General features: G+C 45.6%; 3 protein-coding genes and 1 non-coding gene across 4 annotated transcripts in view; 3 read left to right on the forward strand and 1 right to left on the reverse strand.

Moving 5' to 3' along the window:
- The window catches only part of LOC124670912 (protein argonaute 1A-like), a 71,090-nt gene that overhangs the window by 39,152 nt on the left and 9,179 nt on the right, over positions 1-22,759 (forward strand). The gene's annotated exons all lie outside the window — the stretch shown is intronic.
- On the forward strand, positions 3,132-5,121 carry LOC124675200 (protein ELF4-LIKE 4-like). The gene is made up of 2 exons (XM_047211266.1): positions 3,132-3,283; positions 4,308-5,121. The coding sequence occupies exon 2, from the start codon at positions 4,462-4,464 to the stop codon at positions 4,825-4,827; it is 366 nt and encodes a 121-aa protein (XP_047067222.1). The 5' UTR covers positions 3,132-3,283; positions 4,308-4,461; the 3' UTR covers positions 4,828-5,121.
- LOC124675199 (transcription factor MYB1-like) lies at positions 8,244-10,044 on the forward strand. The gene is made up of 3 exons (XM_047211265.1): positions 8,244-8,376; positions 8,674-8,803; positions 9,486-10,044. The coding sequence occupies exons 1-3, from the start codon at positions 8,244-8,246 to the stop codon at positions 10,042-10,044; spliced, it is 822 nt and encodes a 273-aa protein (XP_047067221.1).
- Positions 10,377-10,449, reverse strand: TRNAK-CUU. Its single transcript has one exon. It is a non-coding gene; the product is annotated as a tRNA-Lys (tRNA).

The following is a 22,759-nucleotide window of genomic DNA, read 5'->3' on the forward strand; positions in this document are numbered from 1 at the left end:
GTTGTCCCTCTCTGCTGTTGGTGTGTTGGGTGCAAGCGTGGCCAGGGAGGTGCGGGTGATGGCAGGATTTTGCCGGTGCTCTTTTAAGGACATGAAGCAGCGTGCCATTGAGGACGACACAGAAGGCCAGCCGTCTTTTAAGACGAGGCGCCATTGATGATGAAGGCTGTGGCACGCGCTCCCGCTACCAAGCGGGTCGTGGTGACAGGACGCGACACGCGCTGGGTCCATGATGGGTGTGTGCAATAGCATTTGTGGCGCAAATTTAGGCTGGGTTTGCATCCCACAAACGACCCGTTTAGTTTGTGTCAGACCATTGGGCACGTACTGCCTCATTTTTGATCGCGCGGTTTGCCTCCGTTTGGGTCCGTTTAAGGGCATCTTCAACGGGGCGACACATTTCAGACGTCCAAATTGTCCGCGTGCGTCCGTTTGCGTTGCCCCGCAGACACGAAAATGACCGTTTTGTCCGCACGGCCGGTCGCGCCTGAGGGTGGATCCAGCGGGGCGTCGCATTTATTTTTTCTACTTGTTTTTTTTTCTCTTCTCCATTTAAACAGAGTTTCAAGCATTACATATTGGGAACATGGTTTTACACAAACTAATACATAATTGAAAACATGGTTTACACAAACTAATACATAATTTGGAACATGGTTTACACAAACTAATACATAGTTTGAACCATGATTGACACAAATTGAAATATTGCAAAATGAGGAAAGTCAGTAGTGTTGGTTCCGTATGTTCGCTGCTAAAAAAGAACACTCTCGGACACACTCAATCACCCAAACTAGAAAATCCAGCTGGCAATGATGACCCCGTTGTTCCCACCAAGGAAGAACATACAGAAACCGCCACTACTGGCTTCAATTGGCTCGTGGCCATATTCGCCGGTGTAGTAGTACCTGCGGCAGGCTGTGTCATCGAACACCTTGACGATCATCCAGTCGGGCTCGAGCACGAGGTCGCGGGTGAACTTGTTCCACCCCGTGTGCAGGTACATCTTGCCCTGCCTGTCGAACAAGACTCGAGAGGCCACCGGCAGAAGTTGCAGCTGGCCTCCCGTAGCTGCAACTGGGTCGGCTTGACGCCATCGACGAACTCAGCAAACTTGTCTGGGAGGCGCTTGATGCCGAGTGGGTAGTCGTCGATGCGGAGGAGGAACTCGAAGCAGCGCTCCTCATGCGAAGACGAGGAAGGCGCATGCGACGGCGGGGCCGTAGCAGCTCCACCACGGCGGCCCCAGCCCCAGCCCCGAGGGCGCCCAGGCCCGCGGCCTCGATCGCCTCGCCGGCCACCAGGACCCGCCATGGACTTCCTCGTGGGCCTGGCTGCATCGAGGCGGCGCTACGGTGGAGCTTGTGGCGGCTAGGGTTTGTGTGGAGGAGTGGATGAGGAAGAAGAGCGTGCGCTCTCTTTATATAGGACGGAGGCGGGCGACGGCGCGGGACGCGTGGCATCGCCATTACTGCGTCGGCAGAGGTGGGCGACGGCCGCACGGTAGGCGAGGCATCGATATTAACATGGTGCAGACTGCCGAAATGACGCAACGGCGCTAGTTGTTGGCGCGCCTGAGAAGACGCATCAAGCCAGGGTCACTGTCAGGCGGACCTAACGAAACGTCCTCCACGCGAGCGAACACTTTGGGCGTCCGCGCAGCGTCCGCAAAGACGCATCCGAGACGCATATTTAGGCCAGATTTGCGTCGCCGCGGACGACCCGATCATTTTGCGTCGCCCGTCTGGAGCAGGGACCCGACGCATTTTTCGGCTCGACAGAAGCAAACGGTCGCTCAGCGGATGTTTGCTTCGCGCCGTTGGAGATCCCCTAAAGAAAAAGTTTAACTACAGAAAATCACCGTACCCTAAGATAAACCACCGCATAAGAGCATCTCGAGTCGCGTCCCCCAAACGGCGCCGGATTGAGCATTTGAGGGACGTGTTTCGTTCGTACCGCGTTTGGGGGACGTCGCTCCCCAGCCGCGTCCCCCAAACACCGCCCCCAAAACTTGAAAATAATTTTAATAGATAGAAGAAAACTCTTTACTAATATTCAAATCGTGTGCAACATAAACAAATTACATATAAAACTTCGAAAAAACATAATCAAATTATATATAAAATATTTTAAACTACTACTTCTCTTCTTTGATGATGCCCCGCCTCGTCGTCCTCATTACGGTGGCGCTTCCTGCTCGTCACCTCTTCCGAAGAGGCGGTGTCGGTCGACGCGTCGGAGGAACTTGTGTCCTCCTCGTCGTCGCTGGTGCTCGCCGTCTGCACCTTGGCCTTGGCCTTCGCTTTCGCGTCCGCCTCCACCTTCGCACGGGCCGCCGCCGCCGCCTCCTCAGACCCTTCCTCCTCCGCCTCCTCCTCCACGGCCTACCATTCCTCCACGCTGTCAAGTGGCGATGGGGAATCATCGCCGTTGCTGGGCGTCCGGACTCTGTCCCACCAATGGCGCCATCCTGGAGGCTTGACCTCGCTGGAGGTGTCAGATGGAAGGTCAGAGATGTAGCTCATCGTGAGGAGAAGCTTGGATGAATGGCGGCCGGTTGAAGATCCGAAAGCATCCTACGGGTCTTATTGAGCGAGGATAAACGGCGGCGCAGAAGTCGAAGAGAGCGATGGTTGCTCTTCCAAGGAGTTCGCGCTCCATTCCGGCGGTTGGCGCGTCGGTCGACGCGGTTGCCAATGCGACGGTTCCGCTTCCCGGCAACTGCACCGTCACACGTAGGCGGCGGTTGAGCATCCGAGTCGCTGACACGTCGGGCCCGCGCCTCCTCGCCTCTCAATTCGTTGTGTTTGGCGTGCTCGAAGCATCCCATGCGTAGCGGGGACAGGTCGAGACGCCGGACACCATATTGAATCGCTCCGGATAAAAATAACTTTTAGAGCGCGTGGGTGAAAATGATTTTTATCCGATGTACCCAAATACCTTTGAGACGCGATGCTCTAATAGTGTGAGTCGAGACACTAGTCCTCATTCCACGAACCAGCAGTTGAGGAGAGAGACAGAGGGAGCGAGGCGGGGGAGAAACGTGTCCGAACGTGCCGGAAATCTCTCTCTAGGAAAAGATTCTCTCTATCTATCTACGGAGCAGCAGCAATAAAGAGAGAGAAGGGGGACATAGCACTGTTCCGTCTGTCTGTCTGAGGATCTCCTGATCTCCTCCCTCCCTCTCCATCTACCCATCGTCATCCATCCCCTTCCACCTTCCTCCTCCTTCCCAGGCCCCTTCGCTCCATCCCTCGTATGATCTGATCGGCCGAGTCCCGAGGTAAGCCCCCTCCCGCTTCTCTCCCCCCGATAGATGCGCCAGACTGAGGCTCGAGTGGAGCCATGTTTCTCCTCCGAGAACCTGTCAGTTTCTTGGTTCTCTTCATGGTTTGTTCCTGTGCGCTATTTCGGGATCTCTGGTTTCCTTCTTTTTCTGGTTTGGTCGTAGGTTTCGTTGACTGCAGCTTGATCCTTGTTTCTTCCCCTCTGGAAGAACACAAGAGAGACGGGGGAATCTCTCCCTCCTTCCGCACCAGCCCCCGTGAATCTCTTTAGTACAGTATATCAGTTGCATGAATTCCAGTTCCCACTTCCTTGCTGCGGTTTCAGAAATTTTTGATCCGCGCGTTCATGAATTTCTGAAGTTGAATTCGGCCCTCTCTTTTTCGACAGCCAATTCAGATATATAGCTCTTCCTGAGTAAACGGAGTCTTACCTTTGCAAATTTGGTTTCAATTTTTGCGGATTTTGATTGAACATTCCGTTCCAATCAGGGAAAGGGATTCTGTCTCTCTCTTCACCGGTTAGTAGAATTCCATGTTAGACGGCGGATCTCAACAACTCCCAGAACCTTCCTACTTTCTTATTCTTACGCAAACACTGAAACACACAAGCTCCACCCGTTCCCTGTATTTTATTCTTTGCTTTACCCCCAAAATCTGACGCACTTTATATTTCCTGGATTTCTCTTGATTACGTTCTACTAGTATATTTTTATGTAAAAATATGTTACTTTCAATTTTTTTAATCATATTAGTATTGTTTTTTTGGGGGTCCAAGCATGAAAGATTCGCAAGTACATCTGCCCATGTTCCCCAGTACTTTGTCCTCCCATGTCCCAACAGTGCCATTTTTCTACAACAGTAGTTCCAGTTTGCAAATTTTGCTCACCTCAGCAATAAAAAGCCAAATCTTTTATGACGCAAAACACCGAGAGTAGTCTCTCTAGATTTGCTTACCTCACCATTCCTTCCAAAACTCGATTCAGTTTCATCCATCTCACCACGTCCATTTGGGTTCTGCAGGATTAAATTGAAGAGAGCCACTGGCTGCAAAACTACTCATATGACTCAAGAACACCATTAGTTACAGGATCAGAAGCTTTTGTGGACGCCGCACAAGAAGGCGGGCACAAGCAATCAGGCAGGTAGCCAAAAATCGAAGGGAACCAACCAACCCATGGAAGGCGACACCATGTCGGGGTTCGGCGGCGCACCGGCAACGAACGGCGTCGACACCAAGGTGCTGCATGCCTTCCAGTCGAGCTTCGTGCAGGTGCAGGGCCTGCTCGACCAGAACCGTGTACTCATCAACGAGATCAACCAGAACCATGAGTCCAAGGTGCCCGGCGACCTCTCCCGCAATGTTGGCCTCATCAGGGAGCTTAACAACAACATCCGTCGCGTGGTCGACCTTTATGCCAACCTGTCCTCGCTCTTCGCTGCCTCCTCGGGGGGTGGTGGCGGCCGTGCCATGTCCGAGGGTGGGTCCGTCGGCACTGTCCGGCAAGCTGGGCACAAGAGGATCAGGTCCGGCATGGACTAACAAGAGGAACAAGCTGTATTTAATTACTCACTCATCCATCCTGCTATATAGTATGAGCAAGCGCAATGCTTCCATCTTATTGTTCTTCTTGTAGCTGTAGTTAATCTTGTTGCTTCTTTGAGCTAGTATCAGGTGTGGAATTGATGCAACAATCCAATGATTATCCCTCGGAAAAACAAAGCAGTCCAAGGATGAATCTAACAGAGAGTGAGGACTTCTCTGAATTTACCCCTAGTCTGAACTCATTTTTGGCTTCTGATCTCTTCATTTGAAGGAATTGTGCATTTACCTGTTTGCTTGCTCTAAAAGTTGTACTTGACGCCTTCCCAACGGCTCAAAAAGCTGAGAATGATATAGCGATGATCCCAAATCTTATTCTTGCAAAAAGGGGTCATTTTTATAAACCTTATGTGCTCAAGATTAATTATTGCTGTTCTGTTTCTTGATTCAGCTATCAGTTTGTATTGTCGGAGGCGAAAATCTGCTGGGACTTTACATGATTGAGCTCTTTTGCCTCTAATATTTTGCTTTGCACCCTAGTTTGCCACGCCGTTCTTCCTTTCTTTCAGGTCGAGACCAACCAGTGCTTCTTTTGGAGCGCTCGCCCTTTTGCTCTCTTGCAGCATCACTTTCTGCAAAAAAAATCTGTTGAGGCTGTGCATTCATTCAGCATTGGATGATTGTCTCTTTTCTTCTGCTCCTGAAATTTTGTAGTGCAGACAGGTGAATGGGAAAGTGCTTTTGCTCCCCAATGGCATCTGTGCCTTTTGGGGAGAGTATGTTTGTTGGTAAAGTCGATCTGGGGTTCTCCATGAGATTCCCCTAGGGCATTTCATTTTCCTCTAGCTTTACTTCATTTTTCTTTTGCACATGGACCGTCCATCATTTCTAAAAACTGACATTTTAGTATCTGTAGCGATTGAGTATTCAGATTAATTACTTGGAAATGGTATTTTGGTGATTTCTCCATATAAAGGCCTGGTACAAACTGACGTAGTAGTATACTTTTGCAAGCATGTATTGAACACATAAAACTGATGGTCAAATGTATACAAGACAATATATTTAGTTGCATGAAAATATTTTGCTATATAGGATTCTATTAACATTTCAACATAGCTACTTCAGCAACTACCCAATCTTCGAAGGCTCCTTGTTTCACCCAATACTATGACCATAGACTTGTTGCTGCCAGGTGCCAACTACGATTGTATATCTGCCTTGAAGAGTCTCGAACGTTGTCAAGATCATTTAAATGATTCCTTACAATGCAAGAATTTACATAACTAGATAATTGAAGGAGCCAGAAATTATGTTTATTCGGGAAATTTTGATATATGCACTACCGTGCAAATATTGCAATTTTAGAAGATATTACCGGCTGTGTTAGAGATGTCATGCAACTCCCAAATCTTTCAAACTGTAAAGTTTCTTGGGGATACCTATATCAATTGACAATTACCTTTCGAGTCTTGGGTATGTAAAATGATGGAGAATTGGCATAAACGTGGTGCGAATTTAGCCTGAATCAGAATTAAGTACTGTTTGAAATGCTCGCATGTGCTGAGTGATTTGAAATGCAGATTATTGGGGGAATGATCAAAATATCTGATCAATAGTGTATACCACTGGACAGGGAATCTCTTGCATGGCAGGCCTTCCTGGCTCGAACAATCATGCGACACTTGACCAGAATCTGATAGCCAAAAGGAGGAGGCAGGGCAGCTTTATTGACCACTTTTTTCTTCTGCCTAGTGCATAGTTTCACTCCGATGGGTCATCTCCTGTACCAGCCAGTGTTTTCGAAAGGAAAACAAAAAACGAGCATTTTCCGCTATGGGCTACGGCCTATTACTATGAAAGACCTACGGGGGAGCTTAAGCGACTATGCCATTTTCCATTAAGCGTGGTTAGCATCCATCAAAACGGTTTTTTGTTGTTGTTGTTGTTGCATAGAGTAGCAGAGGAGAAGGTAACATCCATGAAAAAGACGGTGTGGTTCACATGTATCATGGATACTGAACATCATAGCTATGTGATTACACACCACATATATAGTAATATAACAATTTAAAAAAATATACATCAAAGTTAAACTAACCTCGTAGTGATGACCTGATGATAACTACAAAACTAACACACTAAAATGTCCACAACGGACTTTTTTTTTTGAAAGTCACAACGGATTGTTGAGTAACATAGTACCATCAATAGGAAATACAATGCCAAATATCCATGTTTTATAATTGAATATATGAACTAGGTTTTGGATATATGAGACTGAGTAGGGAAAATGCGAGAGTTCAACCGAAGAAATTGGGGGAAAATGCGGAAGATTACCGCTAGAGATTGACAGGGGGCAAAATCCACGAAAGGGAGGGACAATGGCTCTCCTACTCCTGTTGTTCGTGGCAGACGTGCCTACGGATTACGCTTGTAGGTTGGTGACCCACAGTGACCCTTGGCGACTTAAGGAACCTCACCGCCTCTTGATGTGAGGAGTTGAACATAGACGCCTCGATGCTCTGGCACGCGATGTTGAACTAATCCACATCAACGAGTCAGCATTCCAAGCGCCAACATGGCAGGACTCCTCAAAGTTGTTGAGGCGGCGTTGAAGTTGCTAGGGTTCAATGCCGTGATGTAGGGCGTCGATCAAAAGGATCAAATCAAAGATTTTTTTTCCGAAGAGGGTAATTTCCGACTGAATTTTCTACCAAAGGTTAGAATTGTCATTTTCACCTTAAGTGTAGTTTTCGCTTTGTGGCAATGGCGGATGCACAAAAATACCTCAGGGTGGGCACACACCTCTAATTTCTAATTTTTACCGCTCATGTGTGATAAAAATTTGCTAAATGACTAAATATAAAACGTTTTCTAAAAAATCAGGGTGGGTCACGGCCCACCCGACCACCCTTCTGGGTACGCCCCTGCCTTTGTGGTACCTTAGCATGACACACCATGATATTTTATTTTTAGGTGAATAAATTTTGTCGGTTCCATCATCCTTCTGTGACTAAACTATGGAAACTTTGGATATCTCAAGCATACACTGGGCATTGGATTTTAAAAAGAAACTCTCCCTCTTGTCTGATGAGTGCATTTTCTGATGCTGGCTACACAGGTTGTCAAGACTCAAGACCATAGGTGGTCACAAGAGGTTTTGTTGCGTATCTCGGTCCCAGATTCATCTCTTGGAGTACAAAATATGCCACAGTGCCATGGTCCAGTACAGAAATTAAATAATCTGTTAGCCAGTGCACCCTGATTACTGCTCTGTTAAACCCGTACGGTTTCGTGTACACAAACCCCATCTAACCTTCAAATAGCCCCGTCTAGAAATACCTTACATATACATGACGAGCAGAGAGCTTCTCTGTCAGACGCATGCACACAGTGGGAGAAAGACAGAGGATATGGGGAGGAAGCCATGCTGCTCCAAGGAGGGCCTGAACAGAGGGGCATGGACAGCAATGGAGGACGACATCCTGGTGTCCTACATCAACAAGCACGGCGAGGGGAAATGGGGAAGCCTCCCCAAGCGAGCTGGTCAGTCACACCACCGTCCCCTCTAAATCTTCCTCGCCCTCTCCCGACATACATTTGTCAGTTAAGCATCCAATTTGCTGTATGTTGATCTAATTCTGTCTGGTAGCTCCGCTAGCATAAAGAAGCTCTAGCTGAAACAGAGAGGTTGAAGAAGCCAGGTGATTGAAACACGAGAGAGATCCCATTTCAAAAACAAAAACAGAAAACGGCGAGAGAGATCACTGGTTTACCGTACAGGCAAAGCATGACGATCGAGATGGCTGTTTGTGTTGACGGCTCGTCAAATGTCGGATGCAGGGCTGAATCGCTGCGGGAAGAGCTGCCGGCTGCGATGGCTGAACTACCTCCGGCCGGGGATCAAGAGAGGTAACATCTCCGACGACGAAGAGGATCTGATCGTCAGGCTCCACAGGCTCCTCGGCAACAGGTCCACATTTCTGCTGTATTCTTCCATTTGTAGTGTGGAATGGAATGTCCGTCCGTAAATCAAGTAGCATTGTTGTTTGCTTATTTACACTTGCATTTCCAAATTCCTAGTACTCGTGCCAGTGCAAAGTGAGCAAAGATCGATACACATGCAAGTACATACAAGTTGGTCTTTCTTTGTAGGATTACTAATATGTCACACAGTTGTTTGATGAAACTATTCGTGAGCACCAAGGGCATGCTAGGCTTTTTTGCTGGAATTTCTTTTTCAATTTTTCCCTAAAGTAGGCCAGCAGATACCGTACTTAGGATCCAGTTATCATGGGCACTTGTGCGAGTATTATCCAAATTAGTCAGCACTATCCGTTGCTGAATTGGGCGCGTCGTGGCACCAAGAACAAATCTCTGGATGTCAGTCTAGTGTCTCTAACCTGAAGAGGTAAAAGGAGTTATTCGGTCAGCAAAGTTGATGATGACAGGCAGCTACAAGAAACACGCATTCATGGATGCATGCACAACCACTTTGATCCAGCATGAAATGCCACCCCAGATGTGGCACTGCCCTGCCACATATGCTATGTTTCAGCTAACCTTGTCAGGTGCAAGTAAATAAGGCAGCTAGTATTTGCTAGTAATCAAGAGGTGCAAGTGTGGCGTGATTAACTAGCTTTGGGCCGTGGCAGGTGGTCGCTGATCGCGGGGCGGCTGCCCGGGCGAACAGACAATGAGATCAAGAACTACTGGAACACCACCCTCAGCAAGAAGGTAATGCTGCCGCCGCCGCCGCAAGGGAACAACCACAGCGGCTGCTCCAACAGCCTGCAGGCCGTCGCTTCGTCGAAGCCGGCGTCGCCGCCCCCGCCTGAGGGTGCAGCGCCACCGGACACGAGCAGCCCGATCCGGACCAAGGCTTTGCGGTGCACCACGGTGATGACAGCAGCAGGTCACGACCTTCCACTGGAGAACGCGGCGGCTGAAGAGACGACACCGGCTGAAGGGCAGCAAGATTTCGCTGGAGACGACCTGTCGATCGACCTCGATTTGGACGGGATCGAGCTGGGATTCCTGCTCAGCCCGTGGCGCGGTGGTGCTGACGGCTTGGAGGCAGCGGGTGATCATGGTCTGTTCGGTGCTTGTGGAACTAATCAGTCTGATGACCTTGAGGAGCTGCTGGGACTCGGAGACGTCGAGAGCCATGGTGGAGTGCCGTCGCTCGGAGACTTCGAATTGCCGTGGCTTTGATCCATTCCCTTCCGAGCCTGGGAGAATGAATGTGTTTGTTTAGCTCGTCGATGGCAGCAGTTGCTTCAGTGTCATCCCATCACGGTAGGACGTGAATAATTCAAGTAACGTACGCGCTGTAAATTACAACTAAGTGCCTGGTTTCAGCTCACATCCTGTGTACAGACTACTAGGAGCTGTATGGAGCACGCGTACTGCAAATAAATTTGAGGGCAGAGGAGGAGCCATGAAGAAATACTGTGGGGCATTTACTAGGTCGTTTTAACATCGATGAACTGCAGAGAAATAGACTCAGGGAGAGAGTGAAAAAGTAGCAAAATGTAAAAAACAAACGCCCACCGTGGGGCTCGAACCCACGACCACAAGGTTAAGAGCCTTGCGCTCTACCAAATGAGCTAGACGGGCTGTTGTGACATTTCTCCTTACAGTAATAAAATAACACAAGAGAGGACTGGCCAGCAAGTGGAAGACCGAAAGTAAGCACCAATGCAAAATAAATTATGAAAAGGAACAACAGAATACGATTCACATGAATCTGTTTTAAATCCTAAGATCATGCATGGTGCCGGTCATAATCAAAATCTCAACTTCTAGTCCCCGAAATTGGCACCATGTATTGACTTATCCCAATCAATTACAATCCCTATACATGTTTGATGCATCGGAAAAAAATGACCCCTAATAGGTTTTGCTCACTGACTACGTGGATCCACATGCCATATCTCTCTACTCTCTATCTCTGCCAAATCGCCCCCTCATCTACATAAATTTTGTGTGTGGGAGTGGAAGCGAGGGAAAGTGGTGGTGGATGTCCACGTAGACATTCTTCTGAAATCTCAAGTAGAAAGACAAACCATGGGCGAAGGAGGCATTGCCGGTGTTGGCAAGGCCAGATAGGTGGTAACGGCGAAGGCCATGAAGGTGTACATTGGTTAGTTGGTCTTGAGAATGAGGTGCCTGCGATCGTCGTCTATCTTGGGAGGTCTGTCCTTGAATCTGTGTAGCATTTCTAAAGGGCGATCGGGGATAAAAGAAGGATATGACATGTGGACCCATATAATAAGTGAGACTAGTGAGTAATCTTGGTCGGGGTGAGCCTTTTCCTGATGCGCCAATGAGGCATAGAGTTAGAATTGACCTAGATCATTAAGTATAGGATGCTGATTTCAGGGATTAAGAGAACCCTGCAATACCTCGCCTATTTATTTTCTGACGTGGAGCTTGGCCTAAAATTTTAACGAAGGTTGACATGTACCAATTTTGGTGGGGTGAGGCGGGGTGTTGGTTGAGGGATATGCAAATGTTATCATTGAAAGTGATGGGAAGGAGGTTGTAGGCCTGTATCATGAAGCTGCTGATAGATTTAAGATTAGGGATATCTATCAAGAAATTAGAGAGATCAAGTGTAGCATTTGTTTTATTGGGTGTGAAGCTAATCAAGCTGTTCATCAATGTGCTAAACAAGGTAGTGTTGATATGAGGAGATGCCTCTAGATTAATTATGACCTAGGTTTTCTTGTTGATATTCTACAAGTGATTCTTATACTGCCAAGTAATTAATAAAACTCACTGAATTCGCAAAAAAAGGAAATGCACCCATACATTTACTAATGGCGGATATACTGGGCCAGTATTCAATCCCCATTTCATTGGGCTCAAACGGAAAAAAAAACGCCAGCCCATGAAGATAGCTCAACCACTGCCACTTAAACCAGAAAAACTTAAACCAGAAAAACCAAGAAACAGAGCAAAAGGCAAACATGCCAATAATAACGCCACAACTGCATCCAGGTGGACTGATTTGCTCTGTCCCATACAAACAAATGTACAACTTCTTCACCGTTCTGATCCAATAGCTCTTGAGAAATACTAATAATTGTCCTTTTGAGTTTCAACAACCACATCATCGTGGTATAAGAAAATTGCAAACTAGAGACGTCTGAACGGGAGGATTGGTGCTTTGCTTAACTTGCTTAATGAGCGGAATCTGGCTCGTTTTGCGTTACCTCTTCTATGTTTCAAAAATAAATATAGTATCATCCTTTTCTTCTTTACTTTTCCACATCTGAGTCACTAAATAATCTGCTATCTTCTAGCTATGCAATCATGATGGTCATAATAAATTTTCATATGTACAGCTTGAGAGCTGAAATCTCAGTTAGTTCCCTTTATGTCCTTGGATATATTAATCTGTGGACAAAGAAGCATGATTGATTATTTGCTGAATGCTGACAGCCTGCTGAAACCGGTTCCAATCATCAGAAAGTGCAAACCTGAAGATTAAGTATACTAGATGTGGCCGCTGCACAAACAAGAAAATTAAATGATTAATTATACAATTGGATGTCTTTGTTTACTGATTTCTCATCTATGAAAGGGGGTCCCAGTAGTGTCTCCTTGAGATGACCTTGTCATCCACTCCATTTCTGCAGAAGTGGTTGGTGTAATGATAAGGTATAATTCAAGCAGATTGTGCTTAAATCCTTTTTCTTAATGTGCTTACAGTTGGCTTGCAATAGATGATTGAGTTCGCATATTAGGCGACCCGGCGGATTGGAACCTGGCAACGCGCGAGGATGATATCATCGTCCTCAGCTGGCGCCCGGAGATTCGTAGCTAATATAGCGTCAGTTCAATACGCGTTGGATTTTCATATCCGCACCTCGCATACGCGGCTTTATACAAGACCACCGCGAAACCATACTGAACTCGCATTTAACCTCATTTCTAGCCGTATGCTCCTGTAGATCTTCACCATCCTCTGGATCTTGTGCATCTCAGGCAGCAAAATCGGCCTCTCCAGCCCTCTCACGACTCCACCTACCCTCTCTCTCTCGCTCATCTACATGACGGTGGGGAGAACGGGGGCGGCCGGAGGCGGCCGGAGCCAGGAGCACGACGAAGCAACGGAGAGGGAGGCGAAGAGCTCGCTGGCTTCGTCCTCTCGGTCGACGAGGAGCTTGCCGAATAGGCTAGCATACCCAGCGCCGGTAAAATCATGGCTTCGTGCTCATGGCCTGATTCGCGGAAGTTCCTGTTCGTCCTAGAGAATCTCTGCTTCGCTGTTGTCCTGCCCAGATCCATAGCATCTGGACATCTTGGTTCCAAGCCAGGAAAAATGGCCAGTGTTTCATGCGTTCGGTTTCTAGAGAGATCTATCATGGCCATCCCATATCTGCTCGGTGAGGATTTGACTTTACTACAGATTTTTGGTTCGTTGTTATTTTGGATCCATTTTGATAGTATTCTGTTTTTCCAGAAATTTGGCCGTTGCTGATTATCCACTAAACTTGTTCTAAATTATTGATGAAATCATGTTGATTCTTGGGGTTGTTTGGTGGATAATTTTGAGTTTGGGGAAGATGATATTCCATTGAATTTATGGTTAATGACACAATTAACTGTGATACCGGTTCATGTCGGTTTTGGAAATTCAGAGACCACTGATGTGTGCATGCTGAAAGTTGTATTCAGATTGAATGAATGTTGATTTAGAATTGAGCTAGATGAAGCTATTTTGATTATGAGAAAAGATCCTTGTGCTTTTGTAATTGCTGAATATTCAATAATTCTTTTATCTTGGAGATATCATGAAATATTTCAAAAATAACCAAGTGCAGTTCAAAAAATTTAAATGCAGATTTTAAAATCAGAATATATGACCCAGGAAGTAATGTAGTACAGCATTTTTACACGAATGTGAATTAGTAGTACAACTTTTTTATATGGTAAAAATTTGGAAAGGATCTATTTGGAGAACTAGTAGTAGTACAACATTTTACTATAGATAAATTGAAAAGAGCCATTTGATGTTGTACATTATTTTTACACGGCTGTGAATTAGTAGTACAACTTTTTTACATGGTAAATATTTGCAAAAGGAGCCATTTTAATAAATAGTACATTATTTTACTATAGATAATTTGGAAAGATGCTATTTGATATAGTAATATATTATTTTTTACACGGATGTTAATTAGTAGGTGGAGAAAACATGACTGTGTGCGAAATAAAATTCTTCCACGAATTAAATTAATGACTAGATATTTAATGGTCAATTTATGGACATGTTCTGTCCTTAGAGCAGTTATTGCTCTGAGTGGCTAGAGTTGCATGCATGTCAGCCTTACCCGTATTAAGAGCATCTCCACTCGTCCCCCCGAACAGGCCCCCGGCGAGCGTTTTTTCCATCCGGACGGCGTAATTCGGCCCAGTCGCGCCCCCGGTTCCTCGTTTTCGTCCGGATTTGGGCCTAAATCCATCCGGCGATCCCACGACATCCCCGGCCCCCCGGGGAGCGCTCGGGGACTCCGGACGAGTGAAAAGCGGGCGTGGACCCAACTTGTCGGCGACAATGGCCTCCGATCTACGGCAAAACCCTCGTCTTCCCGATCTACGGCAAAACCCTCGTCTTCCCGATCTACGGCAATACCCTCGTCGAACGAAAGCTTTGAACTCTCAAGTGGTGCAACATAGATAGATTATATATATATTTCGAATATAATTCGAATAAACATAGAAATTACATATAAAAACTTTAAAACTAAACTACTTCTTCTTCTTCTTAGAAGGCCCCGCCTCATCGTCGTCGCGGCGACGCTTCCGGCTCGTCACCTCCTCGTCGGAGGAAGTTGAGTCCTCCTCGTCGTCGTCCTCATCAGCCTCTTCGTCCTCCTCCTCCTCGCTCCTCCTCCTCGCTCCTGCTCCTCCTCCTCTTCCTCGGCCTCTTCCTCGGCCTCGCTCCACGGCCTCTTCGTCCTCCTCCTCGTCGTCAAACTCGTCCTCGCTGGCCGGCGGGGGGAATCGTCGCTGCTGGACGATGCAGCTGGATCCCACCAATGGCGCCATCCAGGCGGCTTCCCCTCGCTGTCGGTGTCCGATGGCCAAGAGATATCGCTCATGGTTGACGGAGGATGGTGACGAGAGAACAGATGAATGGCTCAGCCCGTCGAAAACCGTTTATGTAGGTCTCTCGACGAAAGAGAGCGCCGGTTGCTCTTCCGCGGAGTTCGTGCTCCATTACGGCGGTTCTCGCATCGAGGCCACTTCGACCGTTCCCGACGAGTCGTTTCGGCTCTCCGGTCCACTTCGCGACGGTTCAATGCGGCGAGGGAACTCCGACGATTGCCCTTCCCGGTGACTGCACCGTCGCTATGCACGCGGTGGGTGCGCGTCCATGGGCTCGCGGCTGGAAAAATGGGCCTCCCCAGGCCAAAAACTACATCCATCCGGCGCTAAATTTCGCCGGATTTGGGCGTGGGGAGCCCAAACGAGTGGGGATGCTCTAAAGCTTCGTCCATCCTACACGAGAGTTATTGCTAAGCGCGTGAAATGAATACCACGAATACCTATCAACTAAATGGCTGAATAAAGACAGAATACACACTTAGGACTTAATACATTCCTAATCTTGAACCACCGGACGGGCTCGATATCATCCTCGCCCGTTGCCAGGTCCCGTTCGGCATTTTCGCATATTAGGTGCCTATATTAGTCCCTAACAGAAAATTTCTCGTCATTGGATGACTTGCTTCTGTTGAAAAGTGTCGAGAATTTCTTGGCAACGCCTATTCTTGGTTAATCAACAACATCCTAATCTAGTTTCGTCCTTTAACTCCACTGCCAAATGAACTAGGCCACTCCCCTGTTAAAACCGTGAACTTCAAACTGTGACGTGATCTAGGTTTAATCTGTTTTTCCGTATGTCTCACAGCATGATTAACAAATGAATTTTATCAGATATTGCCAATGTTATAATAAATTTTAGTTTTTCATCAAATATTATTCTTTCATTTAACTATCCCCTATTTTCAATGAACTTATATAGTTTTCAAATTCCCGACTCTTTCTATATTTCTTCAAATTTCTCCTTTATAAATATCTGTCTTTATTATTGTTATTGTTTGTGAATTTCTCCATAAGTTTTGTTTTGTCTTCGGAGGCTACGACTTGTGCAAAATAGATGGTATATTATTGCTAAAACTAATTTAGCTTATACTGAGATTCCATGATTAATTTTAGTGAGGTATTTTTTCTCTGATGTAGCAATTTAGTTTGCACTTTACTCACTAGTGTTACTGTGCATGATTTTGAGCTTGAACAGGTAGATACTAAAACTTCATTCTTACAGGAGGAATTACAAGATGATAATTCTGCAGAACAACTTTGAGGTTGCAAGTTGAAGAAGTCTCTTTATGTATTCAAGTGATCTCTTGTTAGAAGAAATCACTTGAACCATTTGTTGGTGGCAAGTTTGAAATAAGAAGGAAATCAAGTGTTGACCAAGGTTGAAAGGACACGTATGCCGCCTTGAGGGGGGGGGTGGTGAATAGGTGGTTCAGAACTTTCACGATAATGGCTTGAACTGTGGAATAAAATTAGCGTCTAATTTGTCAAGCACAAAACCTATATAACTAGGGTTTACATATATATGTGCACCAACAACTTATGCTAAGCAAGAAAATAAACTAATCTAACTTCAAGCACGAAGTCCCTCACAAAGTAAATAGACCGGGTATAGAAACAATCGATCAGTCTAGGATGTCATATCTCAAGAGTTTCTACAAGCATGTTTCATCTTCCCTTATCTCAGCAGGCTTTCCAAGAATTTTAAAAAACTTGAGGAGCTTGCTCCAATGCTTTGGTAACTGCTCAAGCTAGAAATAAGGATTCTTGGAGATACATTTGGGGAAATAACCAATTCTCAACAAAGAATGCTTATAATGTCATGATTGGTCAGAGACACACTCCTGAATTTTTTTCCTAGGTTTGGAAGTCCTCATGTCAAGCAAAATACAAATTTTTATTCTGGTTGCTGCTATTGGATAGATTGAATACAAGAAATATCTTGGCGGGGAAACACTTCATTTTACCATCATACTCCTGTGCCACTTTACAATGCAATCAAGAAGAAACTTTGGTACATCTTCTTTGGACTTGCCCATTTGCGAGTTATGTCGGGACCTTACTTGTCCCCAGAGATCACTACACCTATCAGTAATGGATGCGTTCTATGATGTCAAGAATAAGCTTAATGTTCCTTTTGCTATGGAAATTATCATCTTAGCTCCTTGGGGGATTTGGATTGTAAGTAAAAACGCCAAGTTTTCATAGTTGTAAGACTATATACAAAATTGAGCTACAAATGATTCAACTTAGAATGAAGAAAAAACATGCAGATTCCTTCATAGAATAGCTGAGAGTGCATAATGTTTCATTGAAAGAATAATGTGTTGTTTCTATCATAAAAGCATAATATTGTGGTATTCAACTTTGATGCTTTATTGGATTGACTTGGCGCATGCTTACACCACGTTATGACTATAACCAGTCAACTAAAGCCTCTATGATTATTTAGTTTTTGACTTGTAATATCACTTTATGCTTTGATTGATAATATTTTGTCGCTATGCATGATTATGGCCATTATTGCTCTCTTAGTTGGTCGCTCTCAGTCTTTTGCTAGCCTTCGCCTGTGCTGAGTATGATCTCTACTCATGCATCCAACCACCATGAAACAAAGTTTGCCGATTGTGTCAACCATATCTACCTAGTAGCATTATTGCTATTCCAAGTAATTCATCATGTTTTTATTTATCTTCCAAATTAAATCTTAGCATGAGAAAATTAGTCAGTAAAGCTCTCACGAACTTGATGGCACATTTACTTTCTTGCACTTAATAAATTTGATCAATTGTGCCTATCTTATGAAGTGTATGTGTTTTCAAATTGCGAGTTGGAAGTTAGTAGAACCATGCTTTCATGGGGAACACTTTCGACATTGTACTTATATTTAGTTGATGTCATGTTCTTTTGTTTATGGATGCCTAGCGGTGCAAAATAAAATGGAAAATTATATGTCCATGGAGTTTGTATATGAGTTAGGGAAACGACTGGGCCGGTAATCTAAGCCATGCATCATTCATGGTAAAAATTTACAACTAAGTCATAGTGAGCATTCTATGAAGCATTTGCAATAAAAAGCTATATTCATAGTAAATAAAAAATTGCTGAGATGCTCACTGTCTATTTGTATTGTCATTTTGGCATGGGATTGCTCCACAAGAGTACCTCCATATCATCGCGCAAGAGGTACCCCGTTGGCGGTTCTCAATAATACATGTATACTTACAATGACAAGAACTTATTTGAGACCTAAGTTGAGTAACATGAGATTTATGTACTCGCATAAAAGGGGCATGGGATTTTCAACTTGTGATTTGCAAGCATATAGCTCATTTTTGATTCACATTAACTTTAACCATTCAGGTGCTTATGATAGGGGCAATGAGAGCTCAAAGCTAATAAGTACCATACTTTTTGGAAGGTTCATAAAACTTGCTTATCTCGCTTACTCTTCAAAGAGTCGTTCTTTTGCTATTATCTTGAGTCTTCATCTTCTACTTTATGCACCAATTAGAGAGCATAGCTATCATTCTTAGTGCAATGTGCATAGTCCCAAAATTATTATTGATTGATTCATGATTGTGATATTGCTTGTTCTGAAATTACTTGTATCTAGTCACCCTCTGAACTTTGAAGGTGTCCTAGCATTTATGTTTTCCTATTCCATAAAGGACATGTTGAGTACCACTTTGTTATGTTTACTTTCAATGCACTATTATTCATGATCCATTATTTGAGTTACTCTTCATGTTATAACATAATTGCTAAGTTCAATTGAATCATATCTATCATGCCTATGTTAGACTACTTAGATCCTAGCTCAGAATGCTTTACATGCTTGATCAAGATTGTGTTGGCTTCATGTCACCTCAAAAATTATCTTTGTTATCACTTACCTACTCGAGAACGAGCATGAGTTAAGCTTGGGGATGCTTGATACGTCTCAAACGTATCTATAATTTTTGATGCTCCATGCTTGTTTTACACCAATTCATATATGTTTTGCTTACACTTTGTTGCACTTTTATATGATTTCCGGCACTAACCTATTAATAAGATGGCACAGTGTCAGTTCCCTGTTTTTTTTTTTGTTGTTTTTGTATTTTAAAAAAGTTGTACAGAAAATATTCTCGGAATTGGACGAAACAAAAGCCGAAGTCAATATTTTACCGAAATGAAGACGAAGTCCAGAGGGGGGGTCGAAGAGGCGCAGAAGGGCGCCCGAACCACCCCTAGGCGTGGCCTGGACCTGGCCCGCGCCTAGGGTAGGTCTAGGCCCACCAGGCGCCCCACCGACCTAAATCCTCCGCCTATTTATACATCTTCTTGGGAAAACCCTGGATACCCGAGCCTCCATCCAGAAAAAGTTCCGTCGCGGCCGTCATTGCAGAACCCATCTCGTGGGGTTCTGAAGCTCTTCCCGGCACCCTGCCGTAGGGGGAAATCATCGCCGGAGGCATCTACATCGCCATGCCCGCCTCCGAAGTGATGCGTGAGTAGTTCATCCCTAGACTATGGGTCCATAGCAGTAGCTAGATGGTTGTCTTCTCCACTTTGGGCTTCATCTATCGATCTTGTGAGCTGCACTATATGATCAAGATCATCTTTATGTAATCCTATATGTTTGGTTTGCTGGGATCTGATGAATATTGTATACTATGTTGAGATTGGTTATATATTCATGTCATATGTTATTTGTGATCTTGCATGCTCTCTGTTGCTAGTAGAAACTCTGGCCAAGTGGACACTTGTGACTCCAAGAGGGGGTATTTATGCTCGATAGTAGGTTCATGCCTCTAGTTTTCTGGAAGAGTGACGTTTAACTTCTAAGATTGTAGATGTACTGTTGCTACTAGGGAGAAAACAACAATGTTTTATCCGAGGGTAATTCTATTGTTTACTTTACACACATTGCTTAATGCGATAATCTGTTGCTTGCAACTTACTGAAAGGGGTGCGGACGCTAACCTGAAGGTGGATTATTAGTCATAGACGCAGTTGGATTACGGTCTATGTATTATGTTGTAATGTACATATCAAATCTCATAGTAATCATCTTGTCATGTATTGGTCGATATTCTATCAATTGCCCAGCTGTAATTTCTTCACCCAACATGCTATTTATCTTTATGGAGAGACACCTCTAGTGAACTGTGGACCCCGGTCCTATTTTCTTTACTGATAAATTCTACTGCAATTATGTTCTGTTTACTTTCTGCAAACATCTATTTCCACTCGATACGTCCAATCCTTTGTGTTCAGCAAACCAGTGAGATTGACAACCTCACTACATGTTGGGGCAAAGTTCTTTGGTTGTGTTGTGTGCAGGTTCCATGTTGTTGCTGACGCCTGTAGTGCACCCCACCACTAGTCATCCAACAACACCTTCAGAAGTCACGCCTTTCTCCTACTGGTCGATTAAACCTTGGTTTCGTACTGAGGGAAAACTTGCTGATGTGCTCATCACACCTTCCTCTTGGGGTTGCCCAACCGCTTCCACAACAACTGCCAACAAGATTGTCTGGCGCCATCACCGGAGCACCATCAGAACCCTATCAAGAAGAAACCTTAACCTTGCGCATTCCATTTGAGATAGATGATGAAAATCTTGACATCTTCAAGATGGAACACCTTTCTTGATTGTTCTTGCTTGATGAAGTATTGCGTATTGATCTCCCATAAACCACTATGGGAGAGCTATTTTTCGGCATATCTTCATATATCTATGATCGTCATATGGATGGCAAGCTTCAAGCACATGATCTCTTTGAGATGGCTCATCTTAAACTTGCACTTCATTTCTTCTTTCTTCATAGTGTTGATGTCTTGAATATAAACATGGGAGCACACGTACTCCATCTTCTTCTTCAAGACGTACTTCCAATAGGCTCAACTCTAATAAGATCAATCTTCATATCACTCTGTGACTATCTGATACGTCTCAAACGTATCTATAGTTTTTGATGCTCCATTGTCGAGGGTACTCCTCGGAAATGCCCTCCGATTGGGGCTTAGGGTTGATGGAATCCTGTAGGCTGACACGAGACATCGGTTAATAGACAAGCGGGGAGAGAAATTTACCCAGGTTCGGGGCCCTCGATGAGGTAAAACCCTTACGTCCCGCTCGTCCGATCTTGATTATGAAAATATCGGGTTACAATGGGGTGCCGAAGGTTTCGGCTGTGATCTCGTCGAGAGGCTAAGTGCTACGGCGACCTAGCTCTAGACTTATGGTGGCTAAAGTTGCTAAGATTGATTGTGTGTCCCTCGGCAGCCCCTCTCTTGGCCTTTATATAGGAGGCCAAGTCTCAAGGGATCTGTCCGGGTACGACTAGGTTTACAAAAGACCTAGCTCTAAACTTTCCTTGTTCGGCTCCTCTCTTGTCTTGTTCTTCAAGTAATCTTCTCCAGCACCGTCCTAGTGGCCCGTCTTGCCATCGGGTATCTTCATGGGCCTCCAGTTGGGCCGCACAGGATAGGGCAATGTCAGTTACTCGAAGGGTAATGCCCACGTCAGTAGTCCCCGAGTGTCTAGCCGAAGATATTTCGGGTAGAGACTAAATCATGCCTCCACCGAATGTTCTTCTCCCTTGATTGTTCTTGTCCATCTTGTAACAACATCATCTTCTTCTATCGGGTGCGCGTCCAGCGCTCCCGATGGGAGTAGCCCCCGAGTCTAGGTGCGGATGTTTGCGATCCGTGCGTAGACTCAAGTTGTGCTACTCGAACGTCTTCTTCTGCCAAAGTTTTCTGCAGGTCTTCATAGGTCACCCGATACATTTGTACCGGGGCTTGTATTTTTCAGTAAGGTTTTAACGCGTAAAGGATATTGAGTAACGTGCCCAGCTTTGCTGGTTAACTGCCGATGGCAAAACAACGTTACCCTACACAGAATCAAGTCCCCGGACATGATCCTGGAGTGCAAAAAAGTTTTATCGGGTGCGCGTCCAGCGCTCCCGATGGGAGTAGCCCCCGAGTCTGGGCACGGCCGCTTGTGACCGGGTGCAGACTCGAGCTGAGCATTCCATCCTTTTCTTCAAATACTTCTTCACAGGAATATCTTCAAGTTCATGTTTATCGGGTGCGCGTCCAGCGCTCCCGATGGGAGTAGCCCCCGAGTCTGGGCACGAGCGCTTGTGACCGGGTGCAGACTCGAGCTGACCATCCGATGCTTTTCGTTTTTCTTCGGATGCTTCCGGCGGGCTTCATGACATCACTGATGACGCAACCAGTGCTGTGGTTTGATTAACAAGACTTGACCTGATGGGCCCACCCTAGTTCTGCGCGGGCAGTTTTTAGGAAATGACCAGTGCATGCGTACTGACCGAGGCGCCTCCTCGATTTTCGCACATCGTGGGAATAATGGGCCTCCGGTTCCGTTCTCCTCTCGGAGCGACACGTGTACGACTAGATCTTGTCCACTTCCCACGATGTCTATGGAGTTATGGCCATGATTTCCCATCAATCCCGTGGCATAAATAGGGAGCCTTCCTGTTGTTTTCACTTTTCATGTTTCCACACTGCTCATCTTCTTCCCCAACCTTTCCTTTCACCTCTGTTCCTTTTCTCAAGGACTCCGGGCACCATGGGCAAGAAGAAGAGCGCCAGCGCCTCAGGCGCGACCAAGGTTAGCCGCGATTGGGGCGCCTCCACCATTTCCAACCGCGAGGTGAACAGGCTGCGCACCCTCGGTCTCATTTCCCCGTCTGACGACGATATTCGTCTTCCAGGTCCAGCTTCTCGCCCAAAGCCCCCGAAGGGCTTTACTGTTATGTTCGCCGCCTTTCTTTTTCGTGGGCTTTCTCTTCCT

This window comes from Lolium rigidum, chromosome 7 (genome assembly GCF_022539505.1).
Source record: "Lolium rigidum isolate FL_2022 chromosome 7, APGP_CSIRO_Lrig_0.1, whole genome shotgun sequence".
Taxonomy (NCBI): domain Eukaryota; kingdom Viridiplantae; phylum Streptophyta; class Magnoliopsida; order Poales; family Poaceae; genus Lolium; species Lolium rigidum.